General features: G+C 44.1%; 1 protein-coding gene across 4 annotated transcripts in view; it reads left to right on the top strand.

Annotated features, from left to right (window-relative positions):
- LOC138299898 (polymeric immunoglobulin receptor-like) overlaps positions 1 to 19,771 on the top strand; it is a 258,007-nt gene that overhangs the window by 87,225 nt on the left and 151,011 nt on the right. For 2 of the 4 annotated variants that reach the window (XM_069238601.1, XM_069238603.1), the window contains exons 6-7: positions 4,855 to 4,989; positions 6,932 to 7,066. In XM_069238601.1, coding sequence (XP_069094702.1) covers positions 4,855 to 4,989; positions 6,932 to 7,066 — 270 coding nt within the window. The remainder of the gene's footprint in view (positions 1 to 4,854; positions 4,990 to 6,931; positions 7,067 to 19,771) is intronic. The other 2 variants (XM_069238604.1, XM_069238602.1) reach the window with 1 other exon arrangement.

Below are 19,771 nucleotides of genomic sequence, written 5' to 3'. Positions count from 1 at the left end.
TGCCATTAAAGCTTTGAAGAAAGGGAAAGCAGATAACTTATCTAATGAGTTATATAAGGTACTGGGGGAAGAACTTATTCCGATTTTATTGGAATTATTTAACTCCATGCTGGTAGAAGGGGCACAGATACCTAATTCCTGGAGAGAAGCTATACTTTGTTTATTGTTAAAACCTGGTAAGGACTCAATGTCTTGTTCGTCATACAGACCGATTTCCTTGTTGAATTCGGATTACAAACTGTATACAGGGATCTTATCTAGGAGACTGGGGAAAGTTATGGGTAACTTGATTCACTTGGATCAAAAGGGATTTATGAAGGGTAGACAACTCTATGAGTTAACTCACGAGTTATTTGCTGCAGTAGACCTAGCAGAACATAAAAAGGCTCCATTAGCGATTCTGACTTTCGATGCAGCAAAAGCTTTTGATCGTGTTAACTGGTCCTTCTTGGGGGTCGTGTTGGAAATAGTGGGATTGGGAACTCCTTTTATTAGGGCTGTTAGGGAATTGTATAGATGCCCTTCGGCGAGAATCTTGGTTAATGGTCAGTTATCACAGGAATTTAGGATTTTTCGGGGTACGCGACAGGGGTGTCCTTTATCTCCCTTGCTTTTTAATCTATATATTGAACCTTTGGCAATTTTATTACGGGTTTGTAAGGACATTCCCCTGTTTCGGATTGGGGATTGGGAAAAGAAAGTAGCGTTGTATGCGGACGATCTTATGCTATACACTAGTGATTGATGGAGCAATTTGGTAGATTTTCAGGTTATAGTATAAATACAGAAAAAACTGAAATTATATGTTGGAATTTGGCCTATGTTTCTCCCTTAATTAAACAAGAGATCAAATATTTGGGAATTCGGTTTGCAAATGATTTAAATGATGTAGCTAAGTTAAATTTCGACATAACTTATAGGGAAACTAAAAAACTGTTAAAGGCGTGGGCTGTTCTTCCACTTTCTATAATTGGAAGATCTAATATTTTGAAGATGTGTATTCTTCCAAAGTTTACTTTTTTATTTAACACAATCCCGCTAGAGTTTAAGGGGAGCTGGTTTAAAAAATTACAGGGAGATTTATCCTCGTTTGTTTGGGCTTCCAAGGGAGTGAGGATTTCTTGGAAAAAGATGAGTAGAAAGAAAAGGTGGGGGGGTATTGCATCTCCAGATTTTTTTAGATACTATCTGGCCTTTCAACTAAAAAACACCAGAATGTTATTGAATAAGAAGTCAGAGTATTCTTTGGTCTGGAAAGCTCTGACGGCATATCTTGAGGAAGGAGCGGATTATTTCTTATATAAATTTGGTCACCCAAAGTACTTCAAGAAGGTGCGTTTGAAGCTCCCCAGACAGGCTTGTAATGTTTGGATTCATCTTCGGAAAGTGCTAGGGATACCTTATTATTGCAGTTCTGCTCATATCTGGGACTCTCCCGGTACTCCTGAATGTCTTATCGATAAACTATCAATTCCTTTGAGAACTAGCGGGATGGAAGATGGGGTCAGATTATAGAAGGTTCTGATTTGTTAACCTGGTCTGCATTTTAGAGGGACAACTTCTAAATTCAAGTATCTTCAGTTATCTAGTTGGGTTAATTCTCGACGAGCAGGAGAAGTAGGGAGGAGCTCAAGGGAAGGGAAATTAAACCAGTCAACTATTAAAAAAGAAGTGGCCTTTTGGTATCATGCTCTGTTGGAATCAGTAGACGACGCTCCTTCCCTCCCTTTGTTGAAATGGGGAAGGATCTTTCCAACCCTAGAAGTTACAGCTTTGTGGCAGAAGTCTTGTTCAGAACTATGGTTTACTACTAAACCTGCGGGGTTGAAGAAAAACCATTTGTTTACACTACATAGGGTTTATTGGACACCTGCTAGATTAACAGCTATCGGGAAATTCAAGAAAAATTGTCCGCGGTGTGGGGAAGACAATGCAGATGATGTTCACATGTTTTGGCAATGCTCAATTTTGACTAAGTATTGGAAGGATATAGGAAATATTCTGAATGTAATTTTTTATGTAAACTTAAGAATAAACCTTCTTATGGTAGTGTTTGGGGTTTATGAACCGGGCACAAATTACCAGAAATTATCAGTACAACAGGAGCACTTGTTGTTTGTATTAATGCTTTTGGCTAGACGGGAAATATGTCGTAAATGGGTGGATCCATTGCCCCCCCTTGTTAAGGATTGGCAATTATCAGCGAATCGATTGTGTAAAATGGAACAATGCGGTCCTCTTACTAGAAGAGATAGTTTTTGGGTGGATTGGCAAAATGTTTATCAGTAGCTTACAAATGTGGAGTAGTTTCACCCATATAATTCATGTTTTGTGGTTTCTTTGTTTGGTCTCCTCCTCCTGGAATTTAAGTCCAATGATTACATCTCCCCTCACCTTATTGGGTGCTGCTTTGGTTATGATCAGGTCTCGAAGAAAACAGTAAGACTTGGTCGATGACAGTCGATTGGGAAAAGTGCAATATATAGAACAGGTGGGGCGGCCCAGCAGTGATGTGGACCGCACACCTGGATTCATACCATAAGTGCCTCGGCTTTTGCCTTTTTCCTCTTAACCAAAGCATGGGTGGCGAAATGAGGACAAAAAAAAAAACAAAATTGCAACAGATCACCTCTTTTCTAGGTCTCTAAAGAAACTAAATTAAATAAACTATATTAAAGAAACTATATTTGCTGCTCATACCTGACAACTCACTCACATTTAGCAGGTACTACCTGTTTTTTTTCATGTTCATTCCCCATTTACATAGTGGGAATACACCCTTAAACTCCCAAATTCACCTCCATTTGTTATTCAAGAGGTTGACAAGTATGTTACTGTTTTTTATTTAAATTGTACTTAAAAATTAGCTTCACAAAGAGAGCATAACAGAAGTCATAGCACCTATCCAACATAGGTATTTCCGTAAATGTAGATATATGAAATGACCCTCCCTAACAACAGACTGCTCATTGTTTAACATTAGAAAGTGGTCCAGGCTCACTTTCCCTATGTCTGATGACGAACTCAATTGGACCTCTTTAACAACTGCCCACATTTATTACTTCTACAGCCACTTCTCTTGAAGAGGGCAAGACTGAATTGAGTAAAACCTGAATAGCACTCCTATCTGCTGCCCCTCCCACTGCATGGTTGAAGGGCTTTAATGGACATCATGTGAGAAGCTGGCACATGCTGTCAGGGAACTGTGCAGCAATGCAGTGTGCCATTTGAGAGGGTTTTGGAGATCTTAAATCTGGTTTGTGTGTTCTCTCTTTCATATGACATTTTGTACATATCAACCGCAAACTGTCCAGATAAGCACTGGAATGGCTAGAAGGGGCACCAATACTGATTTAAAAGAATATCAAACTGTTGCTAAATTTCATCTGAAATCAAACCTAAGATCCACCTGCTTCCACACCCTCTACCTCCTATGCAAGACCTTCAAATGTATCCTCCTTGGACACAGAAAGACTGTCACACACGCCCTCATCACCAGCAGACTGGACTATGGCAACGTGCTGTACACCGGGATCAACAAGAAACTCACTCGCAAACCACAGAACATCCAGAACGTCACCATCAGACTGGTCCTCGACCCACCCAGACACTGCCACATCTCTCAACACTTGCGAACACTTCACTGACTTCCAATAGAAAAAAGAATTGCCTCCAAGATCCTCATACATGCACACAAGGCCCTCCATGACACCGTACCAGCCTACCTGAACAGACTCAACTTCCACATTACCCCACAGAACTCTTCGATCAGCCCAGCTACAACCCCCTGGCCCCCAGTGCCTTGAGACCCTTACGGGTGAGTAGACGTGCTCAATAAACCCTGATTGATTGATTGATTGATTGATGCTCCTAACTTGGTTTTCTTCCCACCTTTGCTTTTCATAATGTGAATCCTTCTCTTGTTGGTGTCAGATGGTGTGAGTAAAGTGTGTATGTCCGCTGCTGTTCCAACTATCACCACTAGGTGGAGAGCGTGCCTGAAAAAACTGAAAGGACAGCTGCAGCAGCTAATGAAGAGTCTGTTAAAGGTGGGCTTAGTCTACTTAATAAAGATGTTTACTCCCTTCTGGTTAAGAATGTGGGAGCATTTTAATTAACAATATAATGTTCATAGACAGACACTTTTGGTAGAATCAAATGTTAGACTTGGAGAAAGTTGTTGAAAGTGTACCAAATTGTTCTGAGCTGAATAACACAGTCAACAGTCCAAAATCATAAAAAAATAGTTTACTGGATGAAGTAGACTGACAGCACACGTTGACTGCTCCAGATCCCGCAGAAACTGTTGAGATCTGGCACACTCATCTGAAACCTCGTGATAAATATTCCAAAGTAGAACACAACACAAACCTACATGTATTAAAGGTTTAGAACAAAAAAGCGAGATCCCATATCCTGAACCTCTTCCTACAATGATTTGACCTATATCTATTGTCACAGTTTCTACAGTAACATTCCATGAAGCTGGGCACCAACAGGGATGCTCTGCTTCTGAAAGTCATGATAAATTCCAACTTGTGGTGTAAAATGAAAAGTTTGTGAAATTGCCATGAAAAGGAAGTGGAGAGTGTGGGTTCAGTCTGCAATTTCAAGACAATCCCCGTTGTATACTCAACTAAAGCAAGCAAGTGCAATGTGCGGGAGTAATGAGGGCATGGGTGGGGGGCAGTGAATTCAGAGTGTTGGAAATGTCAGTGGCAGAGTGAGTACTATATTCTGCATAGACATTCATGCTATCCTTAATGTATAGAACAACTTGCCACAGGAAAAGATTACACCTACTTTGAATAAAATAAATAGTACATGAGATGCTTTAATCACCTGTTTGTTCAGCAGTGTCAACAGCATCAGTCTTTGCGAGTCAAATGACAGCAACATCTCCATTTGCAAGCCCTCTCAGCATGGAGGAGAAACATTTTCCACATTATAGAAATACCTTCGGAACTACTGACACAACAGCCAAGCAAGGTGGGGTCCTTGGTACCGTTAATGCACTTTCTTTGTTTTTTGATCAGTGCCTATAATTAAATTCTTTCGGTATCTCATTTTCCATGCAATATAGTTGCATTCAGAAACAAGCATTGGCAAAGCAAGTATGTTTCTCCTTTCAAAAGCAGGTGCAGAACTATTTATTAGCTTTGCTAATACTATTTTTTTTTTCAGATGGCTGCTGTGCATGTGTGCTCACACATGTATGGTTGCCATCTTGGAGTGTTTTTTCGTAAACGTTTTGAAACATCATTTCAAGATGGCCGCTGTGCGTGCACACAAGATTAGATTAGATTAGATTGTCTGTGTCAATCAATCAAATCACATTGTGTCAGAAGAGAGGTGGTTAAATTAGATAAACATTTGTCTGGATGTCAACTACTCTGTAAAAAGTGGAACATAGGTATTGTAAGAAATCTATTAGGAAGTTCTTAAAGTAGTACAATTTACTTATTACCAACATGTTTATGAGATATTTGGCTTACTGTCTGGTTGAGGAGAAGGGGGCTAAGAACATCCAACAGTATTATGATGATGTCAAATAGCATGCCAGAGTCTCAGCTGAGGGAAAGGGTGATGGATGCTTGGGTGAGGAGACAACTGAATGAAAAGCAATTTGAGTGAATGGTGTTGAAAATGTCAAGGTGGCTAATTTCTGAAAAAGTGACAATGTGTGTCAGGGTAAAATGTTGTGAACAATTATAGGAGGATTAGGAGGGAGCTGATATAGGTAAACCGAGGGGCTAGAGATAAAAAAAAGCGTGTGAGAACAGCTCTTTACGAAAGGAGTGCACAAAAGGCAGGCTATGCAGAATTTAGTAAGTTGTTGCAGATGATCGGACATTTAAGTGGTTGGGAGAAGATGTGGAGCTGGGATACAGTGTTGTAATTTGCTAGAAAATTGAGTTGTCTTGTGTGTGAAATTCATGTTATTTGCTTTTCCATAATTACATGAAATTTGAAATAAATTATGCAAAATTCCTTTTAAATTTGCAAATGTAAATTTGTCATTCAGCTCTATGTTTTAGTGAGAAATGCATCCTGATGGCGATTTTGACAAAAGGATGTGTTTGGATGTACAAAAACAACAGCGCAAAAAGCACAAGTGGTGTGACCACCAGCAGCTCACGTTCAGGTCGTTCAGGTTAATATTGTGCACTCACTGCAAAATTTTGCCTTTATGGCATCACATTTTGCAAAGTGGTGTAATGGCGTAATTACATGAATTTCTTGCAACAAGTGTAACACGTATTACCTGAAAGTAAGCAGGTGCGATTTTAATTTCACCCAGACCTAAATCCTAGTGTAGTGCAATGGTACCAGGTGGGAGTGAGTAATATTGGTATGAGGCAGGATCTTCATAACTTTGCTATAGGGCCCAGACAAAGGGCCACAAGAGTTAGAGGATTCCAATATACAGAAAATATCTGTGGGAGATGGGAAAGCTAAGCAGGGCACATATGACTTTAATCGGAGTGTATAGAAGAAAAGGAGGTAGCAGCTAGTGCCTTCTGTGCACCATCATTCAGAGCAAAATTCAGGTCACTACCATTAGTTTTATATATATGTGAAATCGCTGGTGTCTAGTGCGAGAAAGCCTGCTGTGTGGATTGCTAGAACGGGATCAATACAAAGTGGGTTAATTCAGCATGGACAGGTATTGAGTCATGCTTGTTCTTTCATCTCGGAGGCTCTGGTAGTTGTTACTGGAGGTGGGTGACACCAGTATTTAGGATGAGGTAAGTTAAGGAGCTGTGAAAGGGAGTTGCGTCAAAGAAGCAGAAGTGAAAATCGGATCAACAGATTTGTCCAGTGGTAGACTGAGTGCAGAATGAGTGTTGGTTTGGAAGTGCTGTGGGGAAAGAGCAATTTATGAAATACAGTAATCTGTGTGCTTATTTGGTTTTTCTAAACTCCATAGGATCAAGCTTCATGGTCCCTGCGAGTAATCTTCCTCTGAGCTTTGCTTCGACTCCACAAGATTACGTCCGCCATGGCACCAGGTCTTCTCTTTTCGAGGTCTCTAGAGAAACCAAAAACGAAGGAATTACTCAAAGTTAGTCCCTTGTTGTTGATTTTTAAACAATTTTATATGAAACTGTACATTAAATATAGCTTCTTAATGAGGGTCTGACAGACGTAAGAGAGAAAAATCCAGCATAGATATTTATTTTCATGAATGCAGATTATGGAAAGTCTGCCCCAACAAGAGACTGGGCACACGAGGTCAGAGTTCACATTCCCTGTGTCTGATGACCACCTCACTTGGATCCCTGTAACATTTGTCTGCATCTGCTACCCCTGCAACCGCCTCTCCTGACGAGGAACCCTGATTAGTGCGCTTATCCTCCCACCTACAGCACATGGTTGAAGGGCACCATTTGCGCAGCTGGAAGTAGAGCTGCATATCCTGTAAGCAGGACTTAATTTGTAAAATAATAAGTGCCGGTGGTCAAACATTTCTCAGAAGCCAGTGTCCAGTGCGGCCGAGTATGAGTTTTGGCAAATGCTTAGTCTGCGTAGTCTTTATTAGTTCCCAGTCTTCTTTCATTCATCATCAGACAAGCCCTACATTTTTCTCTCAATTGTTTTAAAAAAAATGTCATCCACGCTTTCACTCTTTGTCACTTTTTTATGTCCCCCCCCCCCTTTCTGTACCCATTTTGTGTTTTTCTCTCTCTTACTTTGGGTCAAGGTCTTTTAATGAAAAATAAGCGTCGGTCCGCAAAATTGAGCACTGATAGGTCCCACCTGCAACCACCAGCTAAATTAGGCACTGGCTGTAAGCGGTCTGTGCAGCAATGTAGTGTGCCATTCCAGAGTTTCACTCAGAACTGCGGTGCATGTTTTCCCTTTCATTTGACATTTTGTACACATTGCTCCAAAAATGTCAAGGCAAGCACAGGATAGGCTAAAGGGAGCAGAACCACCCATCTAAAAGAATACGATACTGTTGCTGAATGTCTTTGAAAAACAAACCTAACCCCCATAAATCAGTTTTCTTCTCACCTTTCCTGTTTATTTTGTGAGTCCTTTGCTTGGTAGTATCAGAACAAAACGACGACGTCCACTGCTGTTCAAACTGTGACCATCGGAGCGTGCTGGGCACATCAAACAGACTGCTGCGGCAGCTGAGAGAGTCTATAAAGGATGGGCTTGGTGTACTTAATAAAGATGTTATCCCTTTCATGAATAATAATGAGGGGGCGTTTTTATTTGCAATCCAACATTTAACAGACCTGCTAGCTCTCACACTCCACTATGTGTTATATGACATCAGCTCCTTTCAAATGATCACCTGGTGAGGAGCCTTTGTCACAATGATGGCAGACAATGTGAGTTGAAAACTCTTGAACATTTCCAACTCTCCTGGTGTGGAAGATAAGCACAGCTAAAGTCAATTTCAGTTTTGCAATCTTACCAGGACATCAGCGGCAGCCTTTGAAAACTTGGATTGTCTTTTTTAGAGGGGTTATAGTGGCTCATGGGCAGTGACCTGCACAGAGCCCCACCCCTCCTGCAATTGTCTATGCCACCAAAGAAGCACTTTCATAGCTAGGGAGGTAATGGGATCAAGGCCCATCACCTGTCCATAAGCCCTGCCTCTCTAGATTTCCTTCTCTCACAGTGAGCTTTGTTTGGAAGGTGGCAGGTCCGGTTTAAACATAAGCAGTTTTGATATCCACAAGAACAAAGCTCAGACATGGAGTATTGTGTTTAATGTGTGACAAACCTACATATATGAAAGATTTAGGAAAAAAGAAATCCCGATCCTAACTCCTGAACCTCTTCGTAGACCTAGTCTCATGGTGTCTAGAGCAGTGTCCTTTGAAGTTGGGTCACCAACACATAAACTCTCCTTCTGGGTATTTGATTAAATCAAAAAGGGGCAATGTGTGTTAGATTCCCACTTGTGGAGTAGAAGGTCTGTGAGATTGTGATTTAAAGGTGGGCGAGTCCTTGAGCCTGAAATTTCACAACAGTCATTGTTCTATACCCAGCTAAAGAAAGCAAACATGCCCAGCAGGGGAGGTGTGTGGATAGAGGTTGTTGGGGATGACAGTAATAGATAGAGTATGATAGAGTAAAAGACATTCTTGGTATCCTTAAAGAATTGTACAATAGTTCACACAATAAGTAGTTCATGAAGAGCGTTGAACAGAATGATGGAGTCGCATAGCATGTCAGGTTTCCAGAAGACAGAAAAGAAGTTAGATGCTTGGTGGGGAGTAACCAGTTAAATGAGCAATGGGTTAAGTGAACTGTGCTAAAATTGCAAATTTGAGCAAGTAGGATGGCTAGAGTTTATTTGAAACATTGTGAGTAGGTATCAGATAGGAGGAAGTGGTTAAATATTACATGACGCAGAAAGTCTCAGCCTGATAGAAAAGTTGAGATGGACATATTCAAGAAGAATTGGGGTGTATAGAAGAAAAGGTGGTAGGAGCTAGAACCTTCTGTGTGCTATAATTCAGCAAAAAACAAAAGAACATATTATGGATGGAAAGCTGAACAATGTAAACATTCACCTGCAGTCACAAAGATCTGGGCTTAGTCCATTGCTTTTTGCCCACCATGCCGCCCAAGTTTGAACTCAGCCATATGCAAATCAGTCTTGACCCTGTTCCCCAAGGGAACAGTCCAGCCTGAACTGCCAAGCCAGGTCCTCTCTGGACTAGAAACAAGCATCCTGGGACCGGTTTTAGGGTATCACCCTTCATCAGCCAGGCTAGCTCGAATCCAGTGTTGCAGTGCACACAGGACCCATGTCTGGGCATGCCTTGCCTGCTTAGGGTGACAAAAGCATAAAGAACAGATGATGGACAGAATGCTGAATAATGCAAAAATTCACCCCCAGACACAAAGATCTGGGTTTAAGCCATAATTGTTTTGCCCACTACGCCACCCTAGTTTGGACTCAGACATATGCAAATCAGTCATGACCCTGTTCCCAAGGGAACAGTCCAGCCCAAAAGTGCCAATCCAGGTCCTCCCTGGCCTGGAAACAAGCATCCTGGGACCAGTTTCAGGGTATCACCCTTAATCTGAAAGGCTAACTTGAATCTAGTGGTGCAATGAGCACGGGGCCAACGTCTGGGCATACTCTTCCCACGTAGTGCAACAAAAGCCCTAGCGCCTTGAGACCGTATGGGTGATTAGCTGCACTTTACAAATCCTTGATTGAATGATTGAAACAAAAAAAAACAGATGATGGACGGAATACCAAGCAATTCAAACATTCAACCTCCAGTCACAAAGATCTGGGTTTAATCCATTGTTTTTTTGCCAACCACGCCACCTCAGTTTGGACTCAGCCATATGCAAATCAGTCTTGACCCTGTTCCCCATGGGAACAGTCCAGCCCAAATTGCAAAGCCAGTTCCTCCCTGGATCAGAAACAAGCATCCTAGGACCGGTTTCAGGGCATCACCCTTCATCAGCCAGGATAGCTTGAATCCAGTGGTGCAGTGAGCACAAGACCCACATCTCGGCATACCCTTCCCACTCAGGGCAACAAAAGCAAAAAGAACAGATGATGGACGGAATGCTGAACAATGCAACCATTCACCCCAGTCACAAAGATCTGGGTTTAATCAATTGTATTTTTTGACTCAGACATATGCAAGTCTTGACCCTGTTCCCAATGGGAACAGTTAAGCCCAAACTGCCAAACCAGGTCCTCCCTGGGCTGGTAACAAGCATTCTGAGACCGGATTCAAGGTATCGCACTTCATCAGCCAGGCTAACATAAATCCAGTGGAGCAGTGAGCATGGGACTCCGGTCTGGGCATGTACTTCCCACTTAGGGCGACAAAAGCAAAAAGAACAGATGATGGACAGAATGCTGAACAATGCAAACATTCACTCCCAGTCACAAAGATCTGGGTTTAATCCATTGTTTTTCTTTTTGCAATAATTAAGAGAGGGCACTCCCATTAGTTTTGTGTGGCAGCCAGTGGGACTGGGATGGAATGGAGGTGTTGCATTCTCCCCAGCCCTTTAGCAGGCACAATTACACACTACACACGGAGCTCGTAGTTAAGATCTTTACTCATCAGCATACAACATGTAACTGAGCTCTCAATATCCCAATAACCATTAAAGAGCACACCCTGACACCTCCCAGATTAATTACATAATGCCCTTCATTAGCCCGCCCCTAGACACGGGGTCCTAACGCTAACCGTTATAAGACACTACATCTTCCTGCTTGTTAAATAAAAAAACCTCAAACAAAGACACAAATAGATAGCAACATTACATTTCTTCGATCAGTCGTCTAGGTGTTCATACAGTTTGGACAGACCATGTGGTATAAGGTAGTTGAGCTGTACCCGGGGCAGTCCCCAGGGGTACAGGGTCTAATGTTTGATCAGATCCTACACATGGGGCAGTTTCCTTTGAATCACAGGGACTGATGATGGAATAGCAGATGCCTAAAGTGGGATGAGTCCCTTTTGATGGATTTTGTTGGACGCTGCCCTGTTATCATATGTCCCTTTTGTGTCACAACCTTTAAAGATTAAAAATCAAATGGAGGATTTGTCTTTTGCTTTCACTTTTGTTTGACGAGAACCAAATCACCTTTCCTTGAACTCGACTTCTTGAGTTTGATGACGTTGGTCGGCGTGTGTCTTCAACTTCGAGCAGTGTTAGTAGCATGAACAGCATCATCATGTAAGGTTCACGCAGGGGTTCCACTGTGATAGTCTGGTTCTCATGGCTCTCCCGATCATCAGAGTGGCAGGACTCTTGAATGTAGTAGAAAGAGGGGTTGACCGGTAAGCACATAGGGTTTGGCATAACTCTTGATTCAGATCAAGTCCCTCTATTGATGCATGTTGAATCACCTGTTCCAGGGGTCCCATAAATTGCTATATGACACTGTTGGCTTGAGGTCACAAAGGTGTGTTTTTTGATGTTTGATGTTGAGTCCTGCTAGAAACTCCTCGAACTCCTTGCTGTTGAACTGTGGACCTTTGTCAGATTTGAGAATGTCTTGTACGCCCCACACTGCAAAGATGTTATGTAGCCACTCAATAACATTGTCATTTTTGTGGATGATGTATCTTCTCCCAGAGGAAACAGGGAATCCCCGTCAATTATCTCCAATATATTATGATGTCCATTGGCCAGAGGCCCAAAGAAATCAACAGCAATTCTTTCCTGTGCATGCACAGGTAGATTGAACATTGTCAAGGGATGCTGGGACATCTTGGGAGACAGGCACTTGCATATATGACACTCTGTTATTTCACTCTCCACTTTTTCGTCCGAGTGAAGGAACCACATGCATCCCTCAATGCCCTTTTGTTAGCCACAATGCCATAATGGCCTTCATGGGTGAGTTCAATAACCTGCTGTCTCAAGCTCATAGGTATGACAATCCTGGATCCTCTCAGAACAATACCTTCTTTAGTGGCGGACGGTTCATCTTGGACATTGCAGTACTTTTGAAATTCAACATCATCTCTTTAAGGTCGAACACTCAGTTTCCAGAACTAGGCTGCAATAATGTCTCTAAAGCAACAGATGTTCTTATCACCACTGGATGCAGTGATGATTTGCTTAATGGACAGCCCTGCAGGCGTGATGGATTTCACTATGAAGTTAATGTTCTCTTCAGCCGTTTTCAACCTTGAACTTTGCTGTTGTAAGGGCACTCATGAGAAATAATGTGCAGGGTGTTGAATCTTGCCTGACTTGTGCAAACCTGCATAGTCATATTCTTATAGACACAACCCCCACCTCTCAATGTGAGGGGGCATCTTGGCTTTCTATTGCTGAAAATGGTGAGCAATGCCTAGTGGTCTGTGACGATCGTGAAATGCCTTCCATACAGAAACTCATGAAAATGTTCACAGACATACCACAGGCAGACTCTCATTTTATGGCTGGGAATAGGCACTTTCTGTGTCAGACAAACTTTGATTGGTTTACACCGCAATGTATTTCCAAGCATTTGGATGTCCTCTCTGCTGGGGATTGCACATAACCCCACTGGGCACACATCCAGTGTGCAATTTAGGCTCAAAGATACCCATCTCAGTTAACTTTTTTTTTTAAACTGCTTTCACATTCAGCAGACTATCAGAACTGGACGTTCAATTTTGTCAGGTTGTACAAAGGAGCTCACTGTGGCCAAGTCACAAATGTACATCAAACAATAGATGCCTATGCCCAAGAAGGGCCATACCATGGTGACGTCTTGTTGAGGACTGGTGGCTTATAGTGCTCAAGATCAGGAGTCATTGCTCTATCAGAAAATACATGTCCAAAGAACTTGAGCTTTGGTTTATGAAATTCACACTTTTCAGCAGTTAAGGTGAGGCCTGCATCTGCAAGCAATTCACATAATTGCTTGAGGGCTTTATTCATGCTCTTTTTGCATTGCACCAAATACCAATATCTTATCACTATAATTGAAGGTACAGACTGAATAATCCTATGTAAAAGATCTTGGAAAATTCCTGTGGCACAGGACATTCCAACACTTAGGGGGTCATTACAACATTGGCGGGCGGCTACCGCTGCCCACCAAGCTGTAACCGCCATGTGGCCGCCAATGCGGCCGCACTCCCGCGGTGCCCATTACAACATCCCCGCTGGGCCGGCGGGCGCAAATCTAGTTTACGCCCGCCGGCCCAGCGGGGATGCGGCCGCAATATAGGACCCGGCTCCTAATGGAGCCGGCGGTGTTGCGGCCATGCGACGGGTGCAGTAGCACCCGTCGCGCTTTTCACTGTCTGCTATGCAGACAGTGAAAAGCTGCACGGGCCCTGTTAGGGGGCCCCTGCACTGCCCATGCCAGTGGCATGGGCAGTGCAGGGGCCCCAGGACTCCCCTTACCACCAGCCTCTTCCTGGCGGTGCAAACCGCCAGAAACAGGCTGGCGGTAGGGGAGTCATAATCCCCAGGGCAGCGCTACCGCCACGGTCATAATATGGGTCTCCGTACCTCCAGCCTGTTGGCGGTACGGACGCCACTTTAGCCCTGGCGGTCAGAGACCGCCAGGGTCGTAATGACCCCCTTAATCTTTTGTATCTAAATAAATGAACAGTAACGAAAAAGTGCTAATGTACCTGTGGCTCTCTTCCAGTTCAAGCTGATGGTAATTAAGATGAGAAAAAACATTGGCTCCATTCAACTGCATGATCATATCCACAATGTGCAGACTAGGATGTCTCTCTCTTTCTCTCTCAATTGCTTTGTTGGCTTGGTGCATATCCACGCAGATGCGTACTGCACCGCCACTGTCCTTTCTTAGCACTCTCACAATGGGCGAGACCCATGGTTTAGGACCAGTAAAAGGATCAATAATGTCATGTTTCAGCAAAGCTCCTGCTGCTTCTCGACCGCTTCCTGTAGGTGAAATGGTATGCTGCGGTGTCTTTACGCAACAGGTCTGATGTCTTCATTGATGTGAAGTTGCACCTTCATCATTTTGAGCCTTCCTAGATCATGAAACAATGGCAGGAGCTGACTCACAATTTCAAGTTGTGTATTTAGGTTATAATTGAAGGATATCGCTCCATGTCAACAGCATATATAAAGCTAACGAGGCATGTACTAGATGGAGTACCTTGAAGAGTGTGAATTGAAGCCTAAACAGATGTCTTTTTATGGCACAGGGTCACTATCAACAATCCTTGACTCTGCAACAGCTTAGAAGCAGCCCATGTGTACACCCACATACTTAACACTTTGAGTCGTGGTACAGGTGATAGCCTGCAAAATTGTTCAACTGGCATGATGTTGATCGATGTACCACTGTTGATTTCAAAGGTTACCGGGCAACCGTTGACTTTCAGTTTGATTTTGATGTAATGTCCATATGAGTTATTTTGGTTTCTCAGCTCACTTGTTTCTGCCCTTCTTTTGTCTTCCATGCGAACAGCAAGGCCCACTTGTGCATGTCGCTCGCTTTTTATCTATGATCATCGCACATTCTCCCTCTTCACTGTCGCTGGATGGTGACATTCAAGAACTGTTGCAGGATGAACTTGATGGCTATTGACTTTGTTTTGTTTGACCTGTTGAGGTTGTTTTTTGTCTTTTTGGGTGTGGTGAGATTGCTCCTAGAAACATTTGTCTGGTGTACATCTTCTCCTCCTGCCATAAGGCACTGTTTTTTTATTCCATTTTACAAACAGTCATAAAGTGGTTCTGTTTTCTGCACCCTTTGCACGTTTGCCCAATGGCTGGGCATTTATCCTCATGTGGAAATGAAAATCCACATTGGAAACACAGTTGTTCTTTTTTACAAGGATGTCAACTTAAGGGCAACTGCTTGGCGCTGATGTCAACTCTTCATGTCTAAGGCCGATCCACTTTTTGCTGTTGCCATGTCGGCTACTAGCCGATCAAACTCATTCTTCAGCTCTAGCAGCCATTAACACTTTTTGTAGACTGAGAGTCTCTTACAACATGTGTCTTTTGAACAAGTAGGACAAGCAACCACCACTGACTCTTAGGTGCATGGCTTCTTCATCAATAAATTCACTAAATTTGCAATGTTTAAGAGCACATCAAGTATTTCAACATCCTCATCCATCGTTTCACCAGCCTCTTGTCTTGATTGATTGAAAATGTACCTTTTATAGTCGAGTTTTGGCATAATTTTTTTTATTTGAGTGTAGGAAATTGTCTCAGTCCCTGAAAGCTTCTTTATCACTTCTTTTACTCCTTCTTTTACTCCATCACCAACAAGATTCTTTAAGTCTTCAATGATTGTCTGCTCACTGACATTTTCCAAAGCATCTATGAAATCCTCGAAAGTCATGATCCACATGGTCCATCTGGCACCTTTTTTCTTCTCGCTTTGAGAGTATATGATGTTCAAGCAGCATTTGTTGTGCACCTTAATCCGCACCTTCTGGAAGCACCTGCTCCATACCTGAGCTTGGGTCCGGCCCAGTGGCTGTGCTGCACCTTCTTTCATCTTGACAATGAGTGCATTTTCTGCTTCTTGTATGATCTGGTCTTTGCTTTCATTGTTTTGTGTTGTTGAAGTAATTTATTGGTGCTATTTTGGTGGCTTTCTGATTTGGGTCCATCTTGTGAATTTGATGCCAGTTGGTAGTGTGCATTAGCCACCTCACTGTAGACGAGTTTCAGACTGTAGTGATAAACTGGCGGTATCAAAACCCACACTGTTACGCCAACAGAACAACGCCCACCACATTATGACCCATTAATCACCACAGCAGACATTCAACAACATTAAACCATTGGCGGTACATACCGCTGCGCTCACAATGGACACCTACATACAAAACAACACTACATTGGACAATTCAAACAACAAACACCTGACACCCATACATACACCACACCCACACCACTATAAACACCAACCCACAGTACCCACAACCTTTTACAACTACAAAGCATTGCCACCAGAGAGACACCAAGACCACTGACACAACTAGAGCCACACACGACTCACACCTAAACACCACTCACGCACTTCACATAACACACACCAGCACATTACCCAACACACCCTCACCAACACACATCACATAACACCCATGGCACCGCAAAGCACCCCTGTTTCACAGAGGAGGAGCTAAGGGTCATGGTGGAGGAAATTGTCAGGGTAGAGCCACAGCTATTTGGAGCACAGGTGCAGCAGATATGTATAGCTAGGAAGATAGAGCTATGGTGGAGAATTGTGGACAGGGTGAACGCTGTTGGACAGCACCCCAGAACTAGGGATGACATCAGGAAGAGGTGGAACAACCTACTGGGGAAGGTACGTTACATAGCAGCAAGACACCAGCTTGCTATCCAGAGGACTGGCGGTGGACCCCAACCTCCTCCCTCACAACTCACAGCATGGGAGGAGCAAGTCTTGGCAGTACTGCATCCTTAGGGCCTGGCCGGAGTCGGAAGAGGACTGGACTCTGGTAAGTCAACTCTCTACTATTATCACCCCCCCTACCTGCATGCCATCACATACCCTCACCCTCACTCCCATCACTCCACTCCATCCCGCACACTCCATCATCACATCTCACTCATCCCAACGCCAAGCCCTGCATGCGGTACCAATGTATGGACCCCTCCCAGCCCTGCATGGACACTCATCTCTAAAGCATGCACGCCATAGAGAACTAACAATCCCACCATACACTAGCATACACAAGTGAAAGGTGCCAGGGTAAATCCAACCACAGAGGGGAAGCCACGGATGTACAAAATGTCAGACACATTAAGCATAACACATCATTTACACCCCCACAGGTACCCCAGCCAATGCCTGCGGAGAGGAGGAGCCAGCAATATCCAGCCTCCCCCCCCACAGAAGAGTCCCACAGTGATGACAGTAACTCTGGTCTTCATGATCTGGACGACCTACCTGGCCTATCAGGGACCACTGGACATCCGGTTAACCAAGCCCTTTCATACACCACCACAGACCCTCCCCCATCAGGATCCAACACCACTGCACCCACCCAGCGTACCCACACCTGTTTCCCCAGGACACGTCAATCAGCAGTGTGTCCACCCCTACAGGGACCCAAGGCCACACCTCACACACAAGACAATCAGGGACCTGGGGTCAGTGGGCACACGGTTCAGGGGACAGAGGCACAGGCCAACAGGGAAATTTGGAGGAGTGCTGTGCGCTAGGGGAAGCACAGGCCCAGGGAACCAACTCTCCAGGAGGCACTCTCCGAGATCCTGGGTGCCTACCAACATTCCCAGGACCCGATGGGCCAGATCCTGGACAACGTGCAGGAGAACAGGCGGCTGCAGGAGGGACATTACTAGGAGATTAGGGAGGACTTGCATGCCACCAACAACACCCTGATCTCCATAGTATGGGTGCTGGCAGACATGGCCAACATTATGAGGGAGGCAGTCTCACACCACCGGGCCCCTGCCACTAGCCAGACATCTGAACAGCCTTCCACCTCCGCTGTCGCTAGTGGCCAGGAGGCTCCGCCACAGGACTCACAGGCCACCAGTACCCTTCCCCCTGCAGAAGGTGAACCACCCCACAAACGTTCCCTGCGATCCAGACAGAAGCCAGAGACACTTGCCAAGACCCCCACCAGGAAATTAGACTCTCCTGATTGTCACCTTTGTGTCCCACACAATCACCCTGTCCACCTTGAACTGCCATTGCTCCCCTTTCTATGTCCCCTTGGCCAATGCACCTGTGCTACAAACAGACTGGCGCAATACCCCGGATTTTCCTCCAGCATCACCCCATCCGATTGCACTTTACCCCTATATGTTAACACTTCAATAAACTTCCATTAGGAGTATGTCATGTATATCAAATATGTATTATTTGAAACAGGTACAAACATTGCAAATTAACTGTACATAGAATGAGCAAAGATCAATGACCTGTAGTTGGCTGTGGTGTGCACACCAGGAGTATATGTCAGGTCACCAACATCTGCAAAATGAATTGCCAGAGGGAACAGTAAGTGGGCATAGAAGTGGGAAATATCAGTAGCCATTGCCATACATAATACAACCAAAGTTATTGAAATGTAAAGTTACACTGTGCTACCTATGTGTCATTGGAAGTACGGTTGTATAACTCATGTTCTGTTGTCCTCATCCTCTGCCAACTCATCCTCACTGTCCACAGGGTCTACTGCTGCCACACAGGCATCTCCAGTCTCCTCCTCCTGCAGAAAAGGGACACGGCGTCTCAGGGCCAGGTTGTGCAACATGCAGCATGCCACAACTATCTGGCAGACCTTCTAGGGATCCACCTGTTAGATGGAGGCACCGGAACCTGGCCTTCAGGAGGCCAAAGGTCCTTTCAATTATCCTTCTGGTTCACCCATGTGCCTCACTATAACATTCTTCTGTCCTTGTCCTGGCATTCCTCACAGGGGTCAGCAGCCATGATGGGTTTGGGTAACCGGAGTCACCTGCAAATATTGAGGGACAACATTTAGCCACACACTATCCTACGAGGTTAACACCAGAGGCATACACTAACATGCACTGGGTGGGGACCAAGGCTCACCTATTAGCCACACCCTGTGCCTCTGTAGTTAGCCCATCACATTTGGAATACTGCTATTTCTCAGGACAAAGGCATCATGCACTGACCCAGGATACTTAGCAGTGACGTGGGAGATGTACTGGTCCGCCAAACACACCATCTGAACATTCATGGAGTGGAAACTCCTACGATTCCTAAACATCTGTTCATTCTGCTGGAGGGGGTGGGGGCACATGCAATATGTGTACCATCAATCACCCCAATTATGTTAGGGATATGTCCCATTGCATTAAACTCGGCCTTCACTGTGGCCAAATCCTCAACCTGGGGGAAAACAATGTTGCTGCACATGTGTTTTTATCAGGGCAGACAATACTCTTGTCAGCATTATTGAAAACATTGGCGGTGACATTCCTGCTGCCATGCCCACTGTCACTTGGAAAGAACCAGTTGTCAGGAAATGGAGTACAGAGAGCACTTGCACAAGAGGGGGGATATCAGATATCAGGTCAGGCTCCAATTGGGTACACAGCTCTGTGAATTTGGCCCTGTCAAGTCTATAGGTGAGGATAATGTGCCTGTCCTCCAGTGTAGCCAAGTCCACCAGGGTTCTGAACACAGGGAGGTGTCTCCAGCTCCTATTCATCCACAGCGGTAGGTATCTAAGGGACACAAGAGTGAGGAGGCTGTCACAAACTTAACATTGAAGCCACAACAGGAGTTTGCAATCTGTAAACTTGTAATGGGTCAGTGTGAATTGTCCAGTATGTGCCTATTTCT

Source organism: Pleurodeles waltl, chromosome 6 (assembly GCF_031143425.1).
Source record: "Pleurodeles waltl isolate 20211129_DDA chromosome 6, aPleWal1.hap1.20221129, whole genome shotgun sequence".
In the NCBI taxonomy this organism is placed as follows: domain Eukaryota; kingdom Metazoa; phylum Chordata; class Amphibia; order Caudata; family Salamandridae; genus Pleurodeles; species Pleurodeles waltl.
The sequence above is the reverse complement of the archived record's forward strand: the minus strand, read 5'-3'. Positions and strand labels throughout refer to the sequence as shown.